General features: G+C 40.3%; 1 protein-coding gene across 4 annotated transcripts in view; it reads left to right on the top strand.

The window, feature by feature from the left end:
* Positions 1–15,070: 15,070 nt before the first annotated feature.
* Positions 15,071–18,057, top strand: part of OS9 (OS9 endoplasmic reticulum lectin) — a 30,731-nt gene continuing 27,744 nt past the window's right edge. For all 4 annotated transcript variants that reach the window (XM_025926782.2, XM_025926777.2, XM_025926781.2 and 1 more), the window contains exons 1-5: positions 15,071–15,265; positions 15,679–15,855; positions 16,723–16,786; positions 16,917–16,993; positions 17,180–17,278. In XM_025926782.2, the coding sequence (XP_025782567.1) occupies positions 15,104–15,265; positions 15,679–15,855; positions 16,723–16,786; positions 16,917–16,993; positions 17,180–17,278 (579 nt within the window). In that variant the 5' untranslated portion in view covers positions 15,071–15,103. The remainder of the gene's footprint in view (positions 15,266–15,678; positions 15,856–16,722; positions 16,787–16,916; positions 16,994–17,179; positions 17,279–18,057) is intronic.

Here is an 18,057-nt window from a genome sequence, read left to right as displayed (position 1 = left end):
ATTCCAGGAATGTAAGGATGATTCAACATATGAAAATTGATTAATATACCACATCAACAAAGGAAAGAGAAAAACACATGATCATCTCAATTGATATAGAAAAAGAATTTGACAAAATTCAACACCCTTTCATGATAAAAACACTCAATAAAATAGGAATACAAGGGCAACTACCTCCATATAATATAAGTCATATATGGAAAACCACACCATACCTAATGGTGAAAGACTGAAAACTTTTCCTTTAAGATCAGGAAGAAGACAAAGATGCCTGCTTTCATCACTTCTATTCGACACAATGCTGGAAGTATTAGCCAGAGCAATTAGGTAAGAAAAAGAAGTAAGAGGCATAAAGATTGGAAAGGAAGAAGTAAAAAGATCTCTGTTTGCAGATGATATGATCTTATATGTAGAAAATCCTAAAGACTAAAACAAAAACAAAAACAAAAACAAAAAACCCAACAACAACAACAACAACAACAACAAAAGAAAATCCTAAAGACTCTACAAAAAAAGCTGTTAGATCTAATAAATGAATTCATCTTAGTAGGATACAAGGTCAACACACAAAAATCAGTTGCATTTCTATACATGAACAATGAACAATCTGAAAGGGAAATTGCAAAAACAATTTCATTTATAGTAGCATCAAAATGAATAAAAGATAAAATACTTGGCAATTAACTTAACCAAGGAAGTGAAAGACTTGTACAATGAAATGTACAGAACATTGCTAAAATAAACTAAAGGAGACATAAATAGATGAAAACACATCCCATGTTCATGGATTTGAAAACTTAATATTGTCCAAATGTCAATATTACCCAAAGTGATCTACAGAGTCAATAGAATCCCTATCAAAATCCCAATGACATTTTTTTGCAGAAATAGAAAAACTCATCCTAAAAGTCATGTGGAATCTCAAGGATCACCTTTCTCTGCAACAGCCAAAAAAATCTTGAAAATGAAGCCCCAAACTGGAGGTCTGATTTGAAGGCTTACTGTGAAGTAACAGTAATCAAAATAGTGTGGTATTAGCATTAAGACCAGCATATAGACCAATTCAATAGAATAGAAAGCCCAAAAATAAACCCTTGCATATATGGTCATATATGATTTTTGACAAGAATGTCAAGACTATTCAATAAGGAATTGTTGTCTTTTCAACAAATGGTGCTGGGAAAACTGGATATCCACATACAAAGGGATGAAGCTAGACTCTTATCTAACACCATATACAAAAATTAACTCAAAATGAATCAAGGATCTAAATGTAAGTCCTAAAACAATAAAACTTTTAGAAGGAAACATAGGATGAAATCTTCATAACATTGGATTTTGCAATTATTTCTTGGATATGACACTAAAGTTACAGTAACAAAGAAAAGAAGACAAATTGAACTTCATGAAAATTTTTTAAAAATTATACATCAAAAGACACTATTCACAGAGTAAAAAGACAACCCACAGAATGGGAAAAAATATTTGCAAATCATGTATCTGATAGGGGTTAATACCCAGAATATATAGAGAACTCCTAAAACCTGACAACAAAAAATTAAACAACCCAATCCAAAAATGGGCAAATGACTGGAACAGACATCTCTCCAAAGAAGATACACAAATGGCAATAAGCACATGAAGAGGTGCTCAACATTACTGATCATTAGGGAAATGCAAATCCAAACTAAACTGAAATGCCATTGTATACCCATTAGGTTGGTTACTATTAAAAAAAGGGGTAGGGGGGCGGCTGGCTGGCGCGGTTAGTAGAGCATGTGACCCTTGATCTCAGGGTTGTGAGTTCAAGCCCCACATTAGGCCTGGATCCTACTTAAAAAAAAAAAAAAAAGCCCTTAAAAAAACCCAGAAAGCACTAAGTGTTGGTGAGAAATTGGAACCCTTGTGCACTACTTGTGGGAATGTAAAATGCTACAGCTGCTGTGGAAAACAGTTCCAGAAAAAAATAAAAATAGAATCACCATAAGACCCATCAATTCTAATTCTGGGTTTATACCCCATAGAATTGAAAACAGGGTCTCAAAGAGATATTTGTACACTCATGTTTATGGCAGCATTATTCACAAAAGTTGAAATGTGGAAGCAATCCAAGTATCCATGGGTGGATAAATGGATAAGCAAAGTGTGGCATATACATATAATAGAATATTATTTAGCCTTATAAAGGAAGGAAATTCTGCAATATACTATAACATGGATGAGACTTGAGGACATAATGATAATGAAATAAGCCAGTCACAAAAAGATAAATACTATATGAGTCCACTTATATGAGGTACTAAGGATAATCAAATCATAAAAGACAGAAAGTTTAATAGTGGTTTCCAGGGGCTGGGGGAGGGGACAATAGGGAATTATTGCTTAAAGGTACAGGTATCCCCCACTTATTGAAAGTTAAATGACAAAAAGCAAAAACAGTTTTCAGTGTTCATTTTGCAGCAAAGTGTTACAGAGGCAGCACACAAACCAGCAGCAAGAGTGGCCCCACCAAGCTCCTTCCCCGGAAACTACACTCGGCATCTCAGCATCAAGCCATCATAGCTTTGAACTGTGTCTGTGAGCATCTGTGCTTCATCTCAATTTATTTTGTGCATCTGTTAGCAAAATGTGTCCTAAGGTATCAGAAAAGCCCAAGAGAGTTCATCAGAGTGTTACATTTAGCATAGAACTGGATGTAATTAAGAGTTTTGAGGGGTGGATGCCTGGCTGACTCAGGCAATAAAGCATGCAGCTCTTGATCTCAGGATGGTGAGTTCAAGCCCCATGTTGGGCATGGAGTCTACCTAAAATACATACATACATAAATACATACATAAATAAATAAATAAAATAAAGATCCCTTTTTTTAAAAAAAAAAAGTGGGGAGGTGCCTGACTGGCTCAGTTAGTATAATGTACAACTCTTGATCTTGGGGTTGTGAGTCTGAGCCCCATATTGGATGTAGAGATTACTTAAAAATAAAATCTTAAGGGTCACCTGGGTGGCTCAACTGATTTGATTTCAGCTCAGGTCATGATCTCATGGCTTGTGGGTTCAAGCCCTGAGTCCCTGCTTGGGACAAGCCCCAGAGCCTGCTTGGGATTCTCTCTCTCTTCATCTCTCTCTGCCCCTCCCTTGCTTGTGTGCTCTCTCTCCCTCTCTCAAAATAAATCGATAAACTTCAAAAATTGTTGAGACTGACAGAGTGCGAGTGCGGGAGAGTCAGAGAGAGGAAGACACAGAATCCGAAGCAGGCTCCAGGCTCTGAGATGTCAGCACAGAGCCTGACTCGGCACTCAAACTCATGAATCACGAGATCATGACCTGAGCTGAAGTCGGAGGTTTAACTGACTGAGTCACCCAGGTGCCCCTAAAAATATTTTAAAGAAGAGTTCTGAGGGGCACCTGCGTGGCTCAGTTGGTTAAGCATTCGACTCTTGATTTCAGCTCAGGTCATGATCTCAGTTTGTGGGAATGAGCACCATGTCGGGCCTCTGCACTGACAGCCAGAGCCTACTTGGGATTCCGTCTCTCCCTCTCTCTGCCCCTCCCCTGCTTGTGCTCTCTCTTTCTCTCAAAATAAATAAACTTTAGGGGCGCCTGGGTGGCGCAGTCGGTTAAGCGTCCGACTTCAGCCAGGTCACGATCTCGCGGTCCGTGAGTTCGAGCCCCGCGTCAGGCTCTGGGCTGATGGCTCAGAGCCTGGAGCCTGTTTCCGATTCTGTGTCTCCCTCTCTCTCTGCCCCTCCCCCGTTCATGCTCTGTCTCTCTCTGTCCCAAAAATAAATAAACGTTGAAAAAAAAAAATAAACTTAAAAAAAAGAGTTTTTATTGTGTTAACAATGTATTGTGCATGTATTGAACTCGTTTGTTTCCACCATTCATACTACGTACACACAGAGAGAAAGAATCTTGAAAGGTGCCAAAGTTATTATTGATTTTGTTAGTAGCAAAGGTCTCTTTTAGTTGGCATCCAGTAATGGATAAAATGAAATCTATTGCTTAAGTGGATTGATGAGTGTACAAAGTGTGGTGTTCGGTTATCTTGTACTTAAGGGGAAATAAGTCAGTCTTTTTAATAAGCTGAAACAGAAAGCACTGATGATGGTGATGAAAGTGCTCTGAAAGTGGAATTTAAAGGTCATGATAGTTGATTTGATTGGTTTTTGAGGCAAGGGCAACTTCATAGCTTAAAGGTTACTGAAGAGGGTGCTTTAGCTGATACTGAAGCCACCGAAAAGTTCCCAGAGGAACTGAAGAAAATAATTACAGAAGGCGGTTATTTGTATAAGCAAGTGTTTAACTGAGACAAATGCAATGTATAGGAAAAATTTGCTGAGTAAGACTTTTTTTAATATTTATTTTGGGGAGAGAGAGGGGGAGTGGGGGAGGGGCAGAGAGAGAGGGAGACACAGAATCTGAAGCAGACCGCAGACTCTGAGCTGTCAGCACAGAACCCGACTCAGGATTTGAACTCACGAAATGCGAGATCATGACCCGAGCTGAGGTCGGGTGCCCAACTGACTGAGCCACCCAGGCACCCCAAGACATTTACTTCAATAGAAGAAAAGCAGGCTAAGGGACACAGACATCAAAGAACAGGTTTGCCCTAAATGCCTATAATTAATAACACTTATGATGCTGTCCTTAGGCTTCTACTAGTGTACCGTTCAGAAAATCCTAGGGCACTAAAAGGCACTGACACTTTCTGTTGTGTTTCCTTCACATCGAAACAGTTGTAAAAAACAAGTGATTTTTTTCTGAGTATATGAGTGGATACATTAGTCCTTTTGTTGAAATATACTGTAGAAAAAACAGCCTTGATAACTGGTGTCTTCTGATTGTTGGTAGTTGTGCTGCTCATCCACCTGGCATTCCTGAGTATGGTGGTAGCATTTGTGTTCTTATCACTGAATATGACATCACTGCTGCAACTGTGTGACCAAGCCCTGACACCACAATTAAGGCTTACTATAATATAATGCAAAGGGTGATGCATTTTACTGTAAATGCCATTGACAGAGAAGGCAACTCCAAAGCATCTTTATGAGAGATCTGGAGACTACAGTGTAAAGTTGGCAATTGCCAACCTCGGAGATGCTCTGGATAGGCCAATAGTCTCAATGAGAAATGGCATTTGGAGGAAACTGTGCACCAAAGCAGTAAATGATTTCAAAGGCTTCAACCCAACAATAAATATGGCAAGAGTGACTTTGGCTAAGGAGGCGGAGTTTGTGAAAGAAAGTTAATGAAGGTGATGTTGAAGAATTTTTGGCATCCCATGACCAAGAGCTGACAGGTGAAAAGCTGATGCAATTGCAAGAGGAAAGGATATCAATCCAAACTGAATACAATAGCAAATGGCCTGGAAATGAAGTCATCCAGGAACAGGAAGTGAAGTCATCCAGGAACAGAAAGTGAAGTGCTTCCGTGAGATTTGCACTATGATTGACAGCGCTGCAATAATTGCAGCAAAATATGTCTTTAATTTTGAAAGGACATGTAGGTTTAGGGCAGGTTTGTAGGTTTATGGCAGGTTGAGTGCCTACAAATAAATATATGATACAAAAATGTGTGAGGCTAAGCGGTTAAGCATACAGTCATATTTCAAACCTTCCATTATCAGCCACATCTATCACAGCATGTGACAAACCTTGACCTTTGACATTGAGGCAGATAGACATAGAAGGTGTAGACGTTAATAAGGTGCCTGCCCCAATGGATTCAGACAATGATGAGATATTCATAGATGAATCTCTTTCTCTCTCTCCTACACCCGAGGCTCCTGTACCTTCTGCCACCCTAACCTCCAATGAATGACTTAGCCATGATCACCCCTTCTCAGTTTCCATTGTGCTTGCCATCTTCCTAAGTGAACCTACACTGTACATACATTATTTCTACTTTATACAGGCTGTGTATTTATCATACCATTCCTGCTTTTGCTATATTTTTGTGTTATTTTCGGTTGTATGTGTTATTTGGTATGATTTGGTTGGTCATTTTGGGGGGCTGGGAACATTCAGAAAATTTTCCATATAAATTAATGGTAATTGCTTCTTCACTTTACACTGCTTTGGCTTATGAAAAGTTTATAGGAACACTCTACTTTCAGATAGCAGGGAAACCTGTATACAGTTTCAGGGGTTTTTTTTTTAATGTTTATTTATTTTTGAGAGAGACAGAGCACAAGCAGGGGAGGAGCAGAGAGGGAGACACAGAATCTGAAGCAGGCTCCAGGCTCTGAGCTGTTAGCACAGAACCCAACATGGAGCTTGAACTCATGAACTGCAAGATCATGACTTGAGCCGAAGTCGGATGCTTAACCAACTGAGCTACCCAGGCACCCCTAGAGTTTCAGTTTTATAAGATGAGAAGGGTTTATGCGATGGAAGGTGGGGATGGCTGCACAACAATGTGAATGTATTTAATGCCATCAAATGGTAAAGATGGTAAATTTCGCGTTATGTGTATTTTAACACAATAAAAAAAAGAAGAAAGTCAACTGCTTGCCTTCACACCAGGCAATGAACAAGTGATATTTAAAATTAAAAACACAGTGCCATTATATTACCAGTCCCCAAAGTGAAATACTTAGGTATAAGTGGAACAAAATGTGTATAATATCCTAAAGAGGAAAATTATAAAACTCTGATGAAAGAAATCATTGAAAAGGAGATAAATGGAGAGATAGTCCATGTTCATGGACAAGAAAGCTCGATATTGTCAAGATGTCAGTTCTTCCTAATGTGATCTATAGATTCAATACAATCCCACTCCAAATATGAGCAATTATTATTTTGTGGATATTGACAAACTGATACTAAAATTTATACGTAGAAGCAAAAGACCAGAACAGCTAGCACAATATTGGAGTAGAAGAACATAGAGGATTAACACTACTTGACTTCATGATTTTTTGTAAAATGACAGTAATCAAAACACAGTTATAGGGGCACCTGGGTGGCTCAGCCAAAGTCCAACTTTGGCTCAGGTCATCATCTCACGGCTCGTGAGTCTGAGCCCCACATTGGGCTCTGCTGACAGCTAGAGCCTGGAGCCTGTTTTGGATTCTGTGTCTCCCTCTTTCTCTGCCCCTCCCCCACTCACACACTCTGTCTCTCTCCAAAATAAACATTAAAAAAAAATGGTTGTATTGGAGAAAGAATAAATAAATAGGTCAATGGAACAGAATAGAAAGCCCAGAAATAGACCTAAATAAATATGCTAAACTGATCTTTGACAAGGAGCAAAGGTAATACAATGGAGAAAATTTAGTCTTTTCAACAAATGGTACCGAAACAACTGGACATCCATATGCAAAAAAAAAAAAAAAAAGAACCTGGACATAGATCTTCTGTCCTTCATAAATTTTAACTCAAAATGGATCACAAACCTAGATGTAAAGTGTAAAACGATAGACTCCTAAACAATAACAGAGGAGAAAATCCAGGTGACCTTGGGTATAGCAATAACTTTTTAGATACAACACCATCAATGAAAGATAATTATAAGCTAGAATTCATTTAAAATTACAAACTTATGCTCTTTGGGGTGCCTGGGTGGCCCAGGTCATGATCTCATGGTTCACAAGTTAGAGCCGCACATCGGGCTCTCTGCTGTCAGTGAAGAGTCTGCTTCAGATCCTCTGTCTCTCTCTGCCCCTCCCCAGCTTGCACTCTCCCCTCTCTCAAAAATTAATAAACATTAAAAAATTTTTAATAAAAAATTATGCTCTTTGAAAGACAATGTCAAGAGAATAAGAAGTCAGCCATAGACTGGGAGAAAAATTTGCAGAAGACCTATCTGATAAAGGGAGGTTATCCAAAATATACAAAGAACCCTTAAATTCAACCATAAGAAACAAACAACCCGATTAAAAATTGGGAAAAGGACATGATCAGACACTCACCAAAGAAGATACATGGGTGGCAAATAAGCATATGAAAAAATACTCCCCGTCAGAGGTCATTACAGAATTGCAAATTAAAACAGCAGTCAGATATCACTACAAACCTATTACAATAGCCCAAATCCAGAGCACTATCAACTCCATATGCCAGCGTGGAACAACGGGCATTCTCATCCATTGCTGGTTGGGGTGCAAAGTTGTATAGCCACTTTGGAAGGCAGTTTGGTGGATCCTTACAAAGTTAAACATCTTCTTACCATACAATCCAGCATTTGCCCTCCTTGCTATTTATAAAAATGAATTGAAAATTTTTGTGTGCACAAAACCAGCACACAGATGTTTATAGCAGCTTTGTTCATAACTTCCAGGACCTGGAAGTCACCAAGGTGTCCTTCAGTAGGTGAACAGATAAATAAACCGTGGTACATCCAGGCATGGAATATTATTGAGGAGTAAGAAGAAGGAACTATCAAGTCATGAGAAGACCTGGAGAAAGCGTAAGTGCATATGACTGATCTGAAAAGGCTACAAACTGTATGATTCCAACCATACGACATTGTGGAAAAGGCATACTGTGGAAACAATAAAAAGATCAATATTTACCAGGAGTTAAGAAGGAAGAAGGGATGAATAAAATGATCACAGAGGACTTTTGTGGCAGTGAATCTATTCTGCGTAAGACTATTAATGGCAAATTTATGTCATCATACATTTGTCAAAACTCAGAATTCACAACACAAAGAGTGAATACTAATGTAACTTTTTAGATACAACACCATCAATGAAAGAAATAATTATAAGCTAGAATTCATTAAATGAAGTTCTGTGAACTTTGATAACGATGTGTCAGAATAGGTTCATTGATTATAACAAGTGTTCCACTCAGTGTGGAATGTTGATAGTAGGAGAGGCTGTTCATGTGTGAGAACAGGTGTTATATGGGAACTCTCTGTACTTCATGCTCAATTTTTTGGTGAACCTAAAACTGCTCTGAAAAATAAAGTCTATTTTAAAAAAATAAAATGTTCTTCAGAATTGCAGCTCCAGTATCACTGTGATATATAGAAGGGTTTATGTATCGCTTCTCGGCCTTTTGGCTAAGGTCAAGTGTAGATGGGTTGATGTGAAGCTTGGAAGACATAGTTTGATAATCAGCACATTCTCTTTAAAAGCATCCAGAGTGTGGGTTACCTGGCGTATGCATTTTCAAAACTCATTGACCTACAACATATAAGGCCTGTGCGTGTAAATTTTACCACAGTAAAAATAAAATTAGACGAAAAGCAGTCAGAGAGACAGATTATCTTCAAAGGAGCAGCAGTTAGACTGAAAACTGACTTCTCAATGGCAATAAAAGCCAGAACACCCTATAGATGTTATCTTCAGATGAAAGAAAATAACTTCACTGGGAATGTTACGGCTAGTGAAAATTTATTTCAATAATAAGGGCAAAATATAAATATTTTCAAAACAAACAAACAAACAAACAAAAACCCAGGAGGTTTGCAATCAGCAGGCTGTCATTAAGGAAAATCCTAAAAGATGTACTTCAGGCAAAAGGACAAGAATTCTAGATGGAAAGTCTGAGATGTAAGAAGGAATGAAATGGAGAATAGGTAAAAATCTTGCATGATTGGGGCGCCTGGGTGGCTTAGTGGGTTGAGTGTCTGACTTTGGCTCAGGTCATGATCTCACAGTTCATGAGTTCGAGCCCCGAGTCGGGCTTTGTGCTGACAGTATCCAGCTCTGTATCTCCCTCTCTCTTTCTGCCCCTCCCCTGTCATGCTCTCTCTCTCTTAAAAACCAAATAAACAGTAAAAATTTTTTAAAAAAATCTTGCATGATCATTGGCAGTAAAAAACATACTAATGTCTTCTGGGAGTTTAATAACTATTAAGATAGAATGAGGGGTGCCTAGGTAGCTCAGTCAGTTAAGCATCTGACTCTTGATTTCAGCTCAGGTCATGAACTCACGGTTGGTGAGTTCGAGTCTTGCATCGGGCTCTGTGCTGACAGCAGGGAGCCTGCTTGGGATTATCTCTTCCTCTTTCTCTACCCCTCCCCTGCTCACAGCATGGAGCCTGCTTGGGATTATCTCTTCCTCTCTTTCTACCTCTCCCCTGCTCACACATACCCTCTCTCTCTCAAAATAAAGAAACAAACATTAAAAAAAAAAACATAGAACAAAAACACACCAAAATAATAACGTACACATTGGGAGGTCAATGATTAAAATTAAATTGTTCTAGATCTGCTGTTTTTCTTTAGTGTTACTCAATTTCACTGTGATATGTCTGTGTGTAGACTGGTTTTCATTTATTCTGCTTGAAATTCATTTGGCATCTTGAATCTGTAGGTTTGTATCTTTCATTAGTTCTTGAAAACACTTGACCTTTATCTTCATTTCATTCTCTTTTACTCCTTTTTAAACTTTTATCTATGTATCTGTCTATGTCTGTCTGTCTGTCTATCTATCTATCTATCTATCTCCCACAACCCTGGGGTCATGACCTGAGTCGAAATCAAGAGTGGGATGCTCAAGCAACTGAGCCACACAGGCACCCCTCTTTTACTCCGTCTCCAACTCCGATTCGTTATGTGTCTCACTTTACTCTCTGTATGTCTTATTTTCTCTTTCATATTCCTTTCCTTGTTCCTCTGTATTTCATTCTGGATAAATTGTTACAATGTATTTTCTAGTTCATTAATTCTATCTTCAGCCAAATCTAAACTGCTTTTTAAGTGTTCTAAAAGAAAATTTAAATGAAAAATTTTAAATTCAATCAAAAGTAAACTATAATGAATCTCCAGGTATTTATCATCTTGCTTCAACTATTATAAAATATAGGTTCCATGTGTACCCCCACAATTTCTTCCAGACTACCACAATGCTCTCTCACTCAAAAATAAATAAAACACATTAAAATATAGAAAAAGAAACTCTATTTAAATGTTATATCATTTTTATAGTTTCCTGTTTTCTAATGTATTTTCAATTTTCTCTTTTATTTCTTTAAGTATAGTAAGCATAATTATTTTATAATCTGTGTCAGATGATTATAATCTCTGAAGTCTTTAGGGCATTTTTTTCATTGTCTTTTACCATACGGTATGGATGAGTTGGTACGCCTAATGCTGTTCTGATTTTTGATCCTTGTATACAACTTGTTCTTTCTCTCTGGAAGCTTTTAGGATTATTTCTCCGTGTCCAATGTTCTGAAATTCTATATTGGTATGTCTTGGTGTGGGCCTGGCTTATCTTGCTGGGCAGTGTGCCCTTACAATTTAGAGACTCAGTTGTTCATTTCAGGGGAATACTTTTGAATAATTGCTTTAATTGTTTCTTGCTTTCTGATTCTTTGTTCTCTTTCTACAACTGTCATGATTCTTGGGGTGCCTGGGTGGCTCAGTCGGTTAAGCATCCCACTTTGGCTCAGGTCATTATCTCACAGTTTGTGGCTTCGAGCCCCACATCGGGCTCTGTGCTGACAGTACGGAGCGTGGAGCCTGCTGCAGATTCCATGTCTCCCTCTCTCTCTCTGCCCCTCCCCTGCTCTCACTCTGTCTCTCTCTCTCTCTCTCAAAAAATAAATAAACATTAAAAAATTAAATTAACAGAACTCTCATGATTCAGATATTCAACCTTCTGGACTGGTCTTCTAATTTTTGTTAAGGATTATTCTCCTTAAGTAGAGCAAATTTGATGGGAATGCAAGTTGGTGCAGCCACTCTGGAAAACAGCATGGAGGTTCCTCAAAAAACTAAAAATAGAACTACCCTACGACTCAGCAATTGCACTACTAGGCATTTATCCATGGGATATAGGTGTGCTGTTTCGAAGGGACGCATGCACCCCCATGTTTATAGCAGCACTATCAACAATAGCCAAAGTATGGAAAGAGCCCAAATGTCCATCGATGGATGAATGGATAAAGAAAATGTGGTATATATATATATACAATGGAGTATTACTCAGCAATCAAAAAGAATGAAATCTTACCATTTGCAACACATGGATGGAACTGGAGGGTATTATGCTAAGTGAAATTAGTCAGTCAGAAAGACAAAAATCATATGACTTCACTCATATGAGGACTTTAAGAGACAAAACAGATGAACATAAGGGAAGGGAAACAAAAATAATATAAAAACAGGGAGGGGGACAAAACAGAAGAGACTCTTAAATATGGAGAACAAACAGAGGGTTACTGGAAGGGTTGTGGGAGGGGGGATGGGCTAAATGGGTAAGAGGCATTAAGGAATCTACTTCTGAAATCATTGTTGCACTATATGCTAACTAATTTGGATGCAAATTTTAAAAAATAAAAAATAAAATTAAAAAAAAAGTAGAGCAAATTTGATTTTCAATTTTATCCTCCAGTCTTTCTACTGAATTTTTATTTTTGCTATCATGGTTTTGATTTCCAAGAGCTCCTTTTGATTATCTTATTAGTAGTTACTTTCTAAATAGCTTCCTGTTGTTATTTTATGGATGCAATATAGTATCTCTCTGAGAATATTAAGGATGGAATTTTGATTTAAAACTTTTTCTCCTTTGCAATTTGTTTCTTCTAAATTGCTTTCCTTTCTTCTTATTTTGGTTTCTTTCCTGCATGTTACAGGATTTCCTTAAAGGTCTAATGATGTTTGGCTGCCTGCTTATAGTTTACAGTGAAGATATTAAAAAGCTGATTGGAAAGACTGTGGGAAAGTTAGGACGTGTAGGCCAAAGGCTTAACTGTAGGATTCTTTCGTCTATTTCATTAAGAGAACCTTGATGAGAGTATCTTTGGGATTTCTTTTTTGGACTGGTCAGACTCCCCACAGGAGTTTTATTTAACTTTGTTTAGAAATCAATTTCTCAGGTTGCTAAGCCAGTTACCATTCCTCCACTTATTTTCTACCTTCTGAAATGTTGCTGCCGTTGTCTCCTTTCCCTTTCTCTTACCCAAGTCTTTTTTTTTTTTAAGCTTATTTATTTATTTTTGAGAAAGAGAGAGAAAGCAGCAGGGAGAGAGAGAAAGAATGAGAGAGGGAATACCAAGCAGGCTCAGCACTGTCAGCACAGAGCCAGATTTGGGGCTGGAACTCACCAACCATGAGATTATGACCTGAGTCGGATGCTTAAGGACTGAGCCCCCCAGGCGCCCCTCAACCCCTATTCTTTAACCAGAGGCCTTCACAATTTTTTAGGCTAATTTTATTGGAGGACAACTGTAGGATCATGTAGAAAGGTTTTGACACAGATTACAAGATTGCCCTGAAATTTTATGTATACATGAAAAGAGGAATGTTTTTATATAATAATTGTGCTTTTTAAATTTATTTATTGTTTAATTTACATCCAAGTTAGTTAGCATATAGTGCAACAATGATTTCAGGAGTAGATTCCTTAATGCCCCTTGCCCATTTAGCCCATCCCCCCACATACAATCCCTCCAGCAACCTTCTGTTTGTTCTCTATATTTAAGAGTCTCTTCTGTTTTGTCCCCCTCCTTGTTTTTATATTCTTTTTGCTTCCCTTCCCTTATGTTCATCTGTTTTGTACCTTAAATTCCTCACATGAGTGAAGTCATATGATATTTGTTTTTCTCCGACTGACTGATTTTGCTTAGCATGATATCCTCTAGTTCCATCTACATAGTTGCAAATGGTTAAGATTTCATTCTTTTTGATTGCCAAGTAATACTCCATTATATATCTAATATATATAAATATATACGTACCAGATCTTCTTTATCCATTCATCCATTGATGGACATTAGGGCTCTTTCCATACTTTGGCTATTATCGATAGCGCTGCTATAAATATTGGGGTTCATGTGCCCATTTGAAATAGCACACCTGTATCCCTTGGATAAACACCTAGTAGTGCAATTGCTGGGTCGTAGGGTAGTTCTATTTTTAATTTTTTGAGGAACCTCCATACTGTTTTCCAGAGTGGCTGCATGAGTTGGCATTCCCACCAGCAGTGCAAAAGAGATACTCTTTCTCCGCATCCTTGCCAATATCTGTTGCCTGAGTTGTTAACGTTAGCCATTCTGCAGGTGTGAGGTATTATCTCAATATGGCTTTTCCCTAATGATGAGTGATGTTGAGCATTTTTTCATGTGTCTGTTCACCATCTGGATGTCTTCTTTGGAGAAGTGTCTATTCATGTCTTTTGCCCCTTTCCTCACTTAGTTTTTGGGGTGTTGTGTTTGATAAATTCTTTATAGATTTTGGATAGTAACCTTTTATCTGATATGTCATGTGCAAACATCTTCTCCCATTTCATCGGTTGCTTTTTAGTTTTGCTGATTGTTTCTTTCGCTGTGCAGAAGCTTTTTGTTTTGATGAGGTCCCAATAGTTCATTTTTGCTTTTGTTTCCCTTGCCTCCGGAGACATGTTGAGTAAGAAGTTGCTGTGGCTGAGGCCAAATAGGTTTTTGCCTGCTTTCTCCTCTAAGATTTTGATAGCTTCCTGTCTTACATTTAGGTCTTTCATCCATTTTGAGTTGATTTTTGTGTATGGTGTAAGAAAGTGGTCCAAGTTCATTCTTCTGCACGTCGCTGTCCAGTTTTCCCAGCACCATTTGCTGAAGAGATTGTCTATATTCCATTGGCTACTCTTTCTTACATTATCAAAGATTAGTTGGCCATACGTTTGTTGGGTCCATTTCTGGGTTCTCTATTATGTTCCATTGATCTTAACGTCTGTTTTTGTGCCAAATAATAATTATTTTGCAACAAGTATTAAGTAACTTTCAGGCGTATTGCATGCACCACCCACCGGTCTCAATCCTCCACCTGGCGGGAGCAGTCTACAATGCAAGAAACCACTTAAAAAAAAAAAAAGAAAAAGAGATGCGCGTGACCCCTGGAAGAAGACAGAAAGATTGCTTCAAAGGGCCCGGGCGTTAGACCTCATCTCTCTGGAACTGGGGGTGGGGGTGGGTGGGGGTGGGAGGAGGTCTGAGCTCCTCGATGATTGGTTGGCATCTCTGACCAATCAGGAGCAGTGAGTGGTTTTGCTTATCATCGTGATCCACCTCCCGGAGGGTTTTGGAGCCACGTTTACAAATGGGAATTGGGTAGGTAAGAGGGACAGAACATTCAACCAATGAGACCTTTCGGCGTTCGTGGGCGGGGTGAGGCCGCTGCCAGGTTTAGGGCGGAAGGAGCTGCCCCGAGTAAGAAGGTGAACGAAAGATGGCGGCGGAAACGCTGCTGTCCAGCCTGTTGGGGCTGCTACTTCTGGGGCTCCTGTTACCCGCAACTCTGGCTGGCGGTGTCGGAAGCCTGAATCTAGAGGAACTGAGTGAGATGCGTTATGGGATCGAGATCCTGCCGTTGCCTGTCATGGGAGGGCAGGTGTGGAGGCGTGGAAGGGCGAGGATCTGGGGCAAGGGGAAGGGGGGAAAGATAGAGGAAGAAGGGCCGCTGTGGAGTCTGCATAGGGCGCCTAAGAAGAATCGGGAGGAGTAGGTAGGGGTTTTACGATGACTCTTAAGGACCGTAGACGGAGACCCATTCCCCTGGGGCTAGGGACTGGGAGGGGTGGGGCTTCCCGCTGTCAGCTTCGGTTCCAGATAGAAGCACCCAGACTCCTCCCGGGAGAGAAGTGCGAGTGCTCGTTCCCCTCACCCGCCAAACACAGCTGGAAGACTTGTGGCTCATTCTGACTTGACTGGGCTCTTCCCCAGGATCCGAAGAGGGATCTCGTTGTTCTCTCTGATCCCAGCCTCTCTTTGCCTCCCTGCCCCCCGAACCTCCGTCTTTCCCAGAGCCAAGCTTCGGACGTGGTGATTGTCTCCTCTAAGTACAAACAGCGCTATGAATGTCGCCTGCCAGCTGGAGCTATTCACTTCCAGCGTGAAAGGGAGGAGGAGGCACCTGCTTACCGAGGGCCTGGGATCCCTGAGCTGTTGAGCCCAATGAAAGATGCTCCTTGCTTGCTGAAGGTGAAAGGGGCTGGGAAGAATGGAATGAGGGCTTGGGAACTAGCTATCTATCTGGGAACCGGAGTGCCCATGAATGGGGAGGGACGAGAGGACCTATGGGGGTTAAAAAGGCCATTGGACAAGTAGACATATTGTACAGAAGCAAAGAATCCTGCAACCACTGATGACACTTTGCTGAGTGTAGAGGAGGGTTAGGACAGAAGACCTCAGAATGATGGTTAAGCCAAGATTGAGGTGCCTAAAGAGGGTCACTGTAGGGTAGGAGGGACATTCTCCTAGAGAAGCCTTCCTGGTAAAGTCACCCCCTGCCCCCGTCACTTTCTGCCGGTGTCCTATTTTATTTTCATCATGGCATTTTTCATGATCTGAAATCATCTTATTAACTGAATCATCAGCTTATTTATTTATTTTTTTTAGTCTGAGTCCCAGCACTGGAATATGAGTCCATGAGGTCAGAGAATTTATCTTGTTCACAGTTGTATCCCCGGTGGCTAGAACAGCACAAGAAATGTTGTAGAAGTTCAATTAATATTGGAATATTCAAATTTTCCCAGTCCGAGTGCTTCAAGGATACCATGATTTCTTATCTTTATAAAAGGCGAAGAAGGATTTTTTTAAAAAATCTTTAAAAAGGGAGGCGTGGAAAGAGCACAGGTGAAAAACATACTTTAGAGGCATTTCTCCCAGTCACAGAAGGAAAGCAGCCCTTCCTCGTCACTGAGAATCTGGAGAATTGAGTATGGAAGCAGAGGGGATGAGAAGTAGATGAGAGGTTATGTGTCTTGGAGCTAGGAGAGATTCAGGTTCCAAGCAGAGACATCTGCACGCTATCCCCTTGATTGTTCTTTTTTTTTTTTTAATTGTCAGACCAAGGACTGGTGGACATATGAATTCTGTTACGGACGCCACATCCAGCAGTACCACATGGAAGGTGACTCATGCCTACATTTTCCCTAAGCCCTCAGCAACACTTCATAGAAGGTGACCTGCCTCCCCAGTCCCCTTCCCTCTTAGTCCTCTTAGAAGGGAGTAACGGTGCTTCACTGTGGTTTCTCTTGTAGATTCAGAGATCAAAGGTGAAGTCCTCTATCTCGGCTACTACCAATCGGCCTTCGACTGGGATGATGAGACAGCCAAGGTGGCAGGAGTTTGGGGTTGGGAGAGAAAGGGGTCCTGGCTGTAGACTCAGAGCCCTAACGAGAAGGGGAGGGTCAGGATTAGCTGACATGTTGCTTGGGGCTCCGTGGCCATTAGGACAAAGTGCCATTTTTTCTCTTTGCTGTCTTTCTTCTGCCCCCGCCCTCCCTCTTGATGTCCTCCCCAGGCCTCCAAGCAGCATCGTCTGAAACGCTACCACAGCCAGACCTATGGCAACGGGTCCAAATGCGACCTTAATGGGAGGCCACGGGAGGCCGAGGTTCGGGTGAGTCTTAAGAGAGGGAAGTTGACACTCCTTTAGTGACAATTCAGACTCTAAGGGAAGAGGGAAGGGTTGCATGTTATACTCAGGAAGGTCTCTTTCAGACCCAAGACTCTTAAGTTTAAGACTCATATTTCCAGCTGGTAGCTGGATGCCACTGCCTGGATAGTCCCGGGCACTTGAAGTCAACATTTCCCAAACCCTTCCCTCTGAACCACTAGCCACACTTATTCTTTTTCCCATGTTTCTTCTTCTGAGCGTTATTACTGACTTTTCCTTCTCCTTTACTTCGTCTTCCGTTCTTCATTTAATGACTCGTCAGTAAGGCTGTGCAGGTGTAAGCATTGGGCCCTGCTCTGGGGCTACAGTGCTGGGCAGACACACAGCCCCTGCCCTCAGGGGATGTACAGTCTAGACAGGAAGACATGTTAAAGAAGAATCACAGAAATGGGTCTGTGACTACAAACTGAGGAGTGGTGTGAAGGAAAGGAATTTAGTTCTCTCAGAGTAAATGACAAAGCCTATTCATCCTATTTCTAGATTTCTCTGACCACTGGCTTCTTTCCTATGCTTGGTGCCTTCATCTCTCGCCTGCATCATTGCCAACAGCCTCTTATCAGGTGCTCCCGATCTAGTGCTCCCTAACTGAATTCAGGCAAGCAGGCAGATATATGGTGGGAAAGGTTCTTTGGGTGCTAACGTGTATTCGCAAACGTAAACACCTATAGAGATAAGAATCACACACCCGATGACACAAGAAGGGTCTTTCTGTAATACAGACT

The sequence above is a fragment of the Puma concolor genome, chromosome B4 (assembly GCF_028749965.1).
Source record: "Puma concolor isolate L17-30 chromosome B4, mPumCon1.1.hap2, whole genome shotgun sequence".
Taxonomy (NCBI): domain Eukaryota; kingdom Metazoa; phylum Chordata; class Mammalia; order Carnivora; family Felidae; genus Puma; species Puma concolor.
Note: the sequence above shows the minus strand (reverse complement) of the source record. Positions and strands in the feature narration are given on the sequence as shown.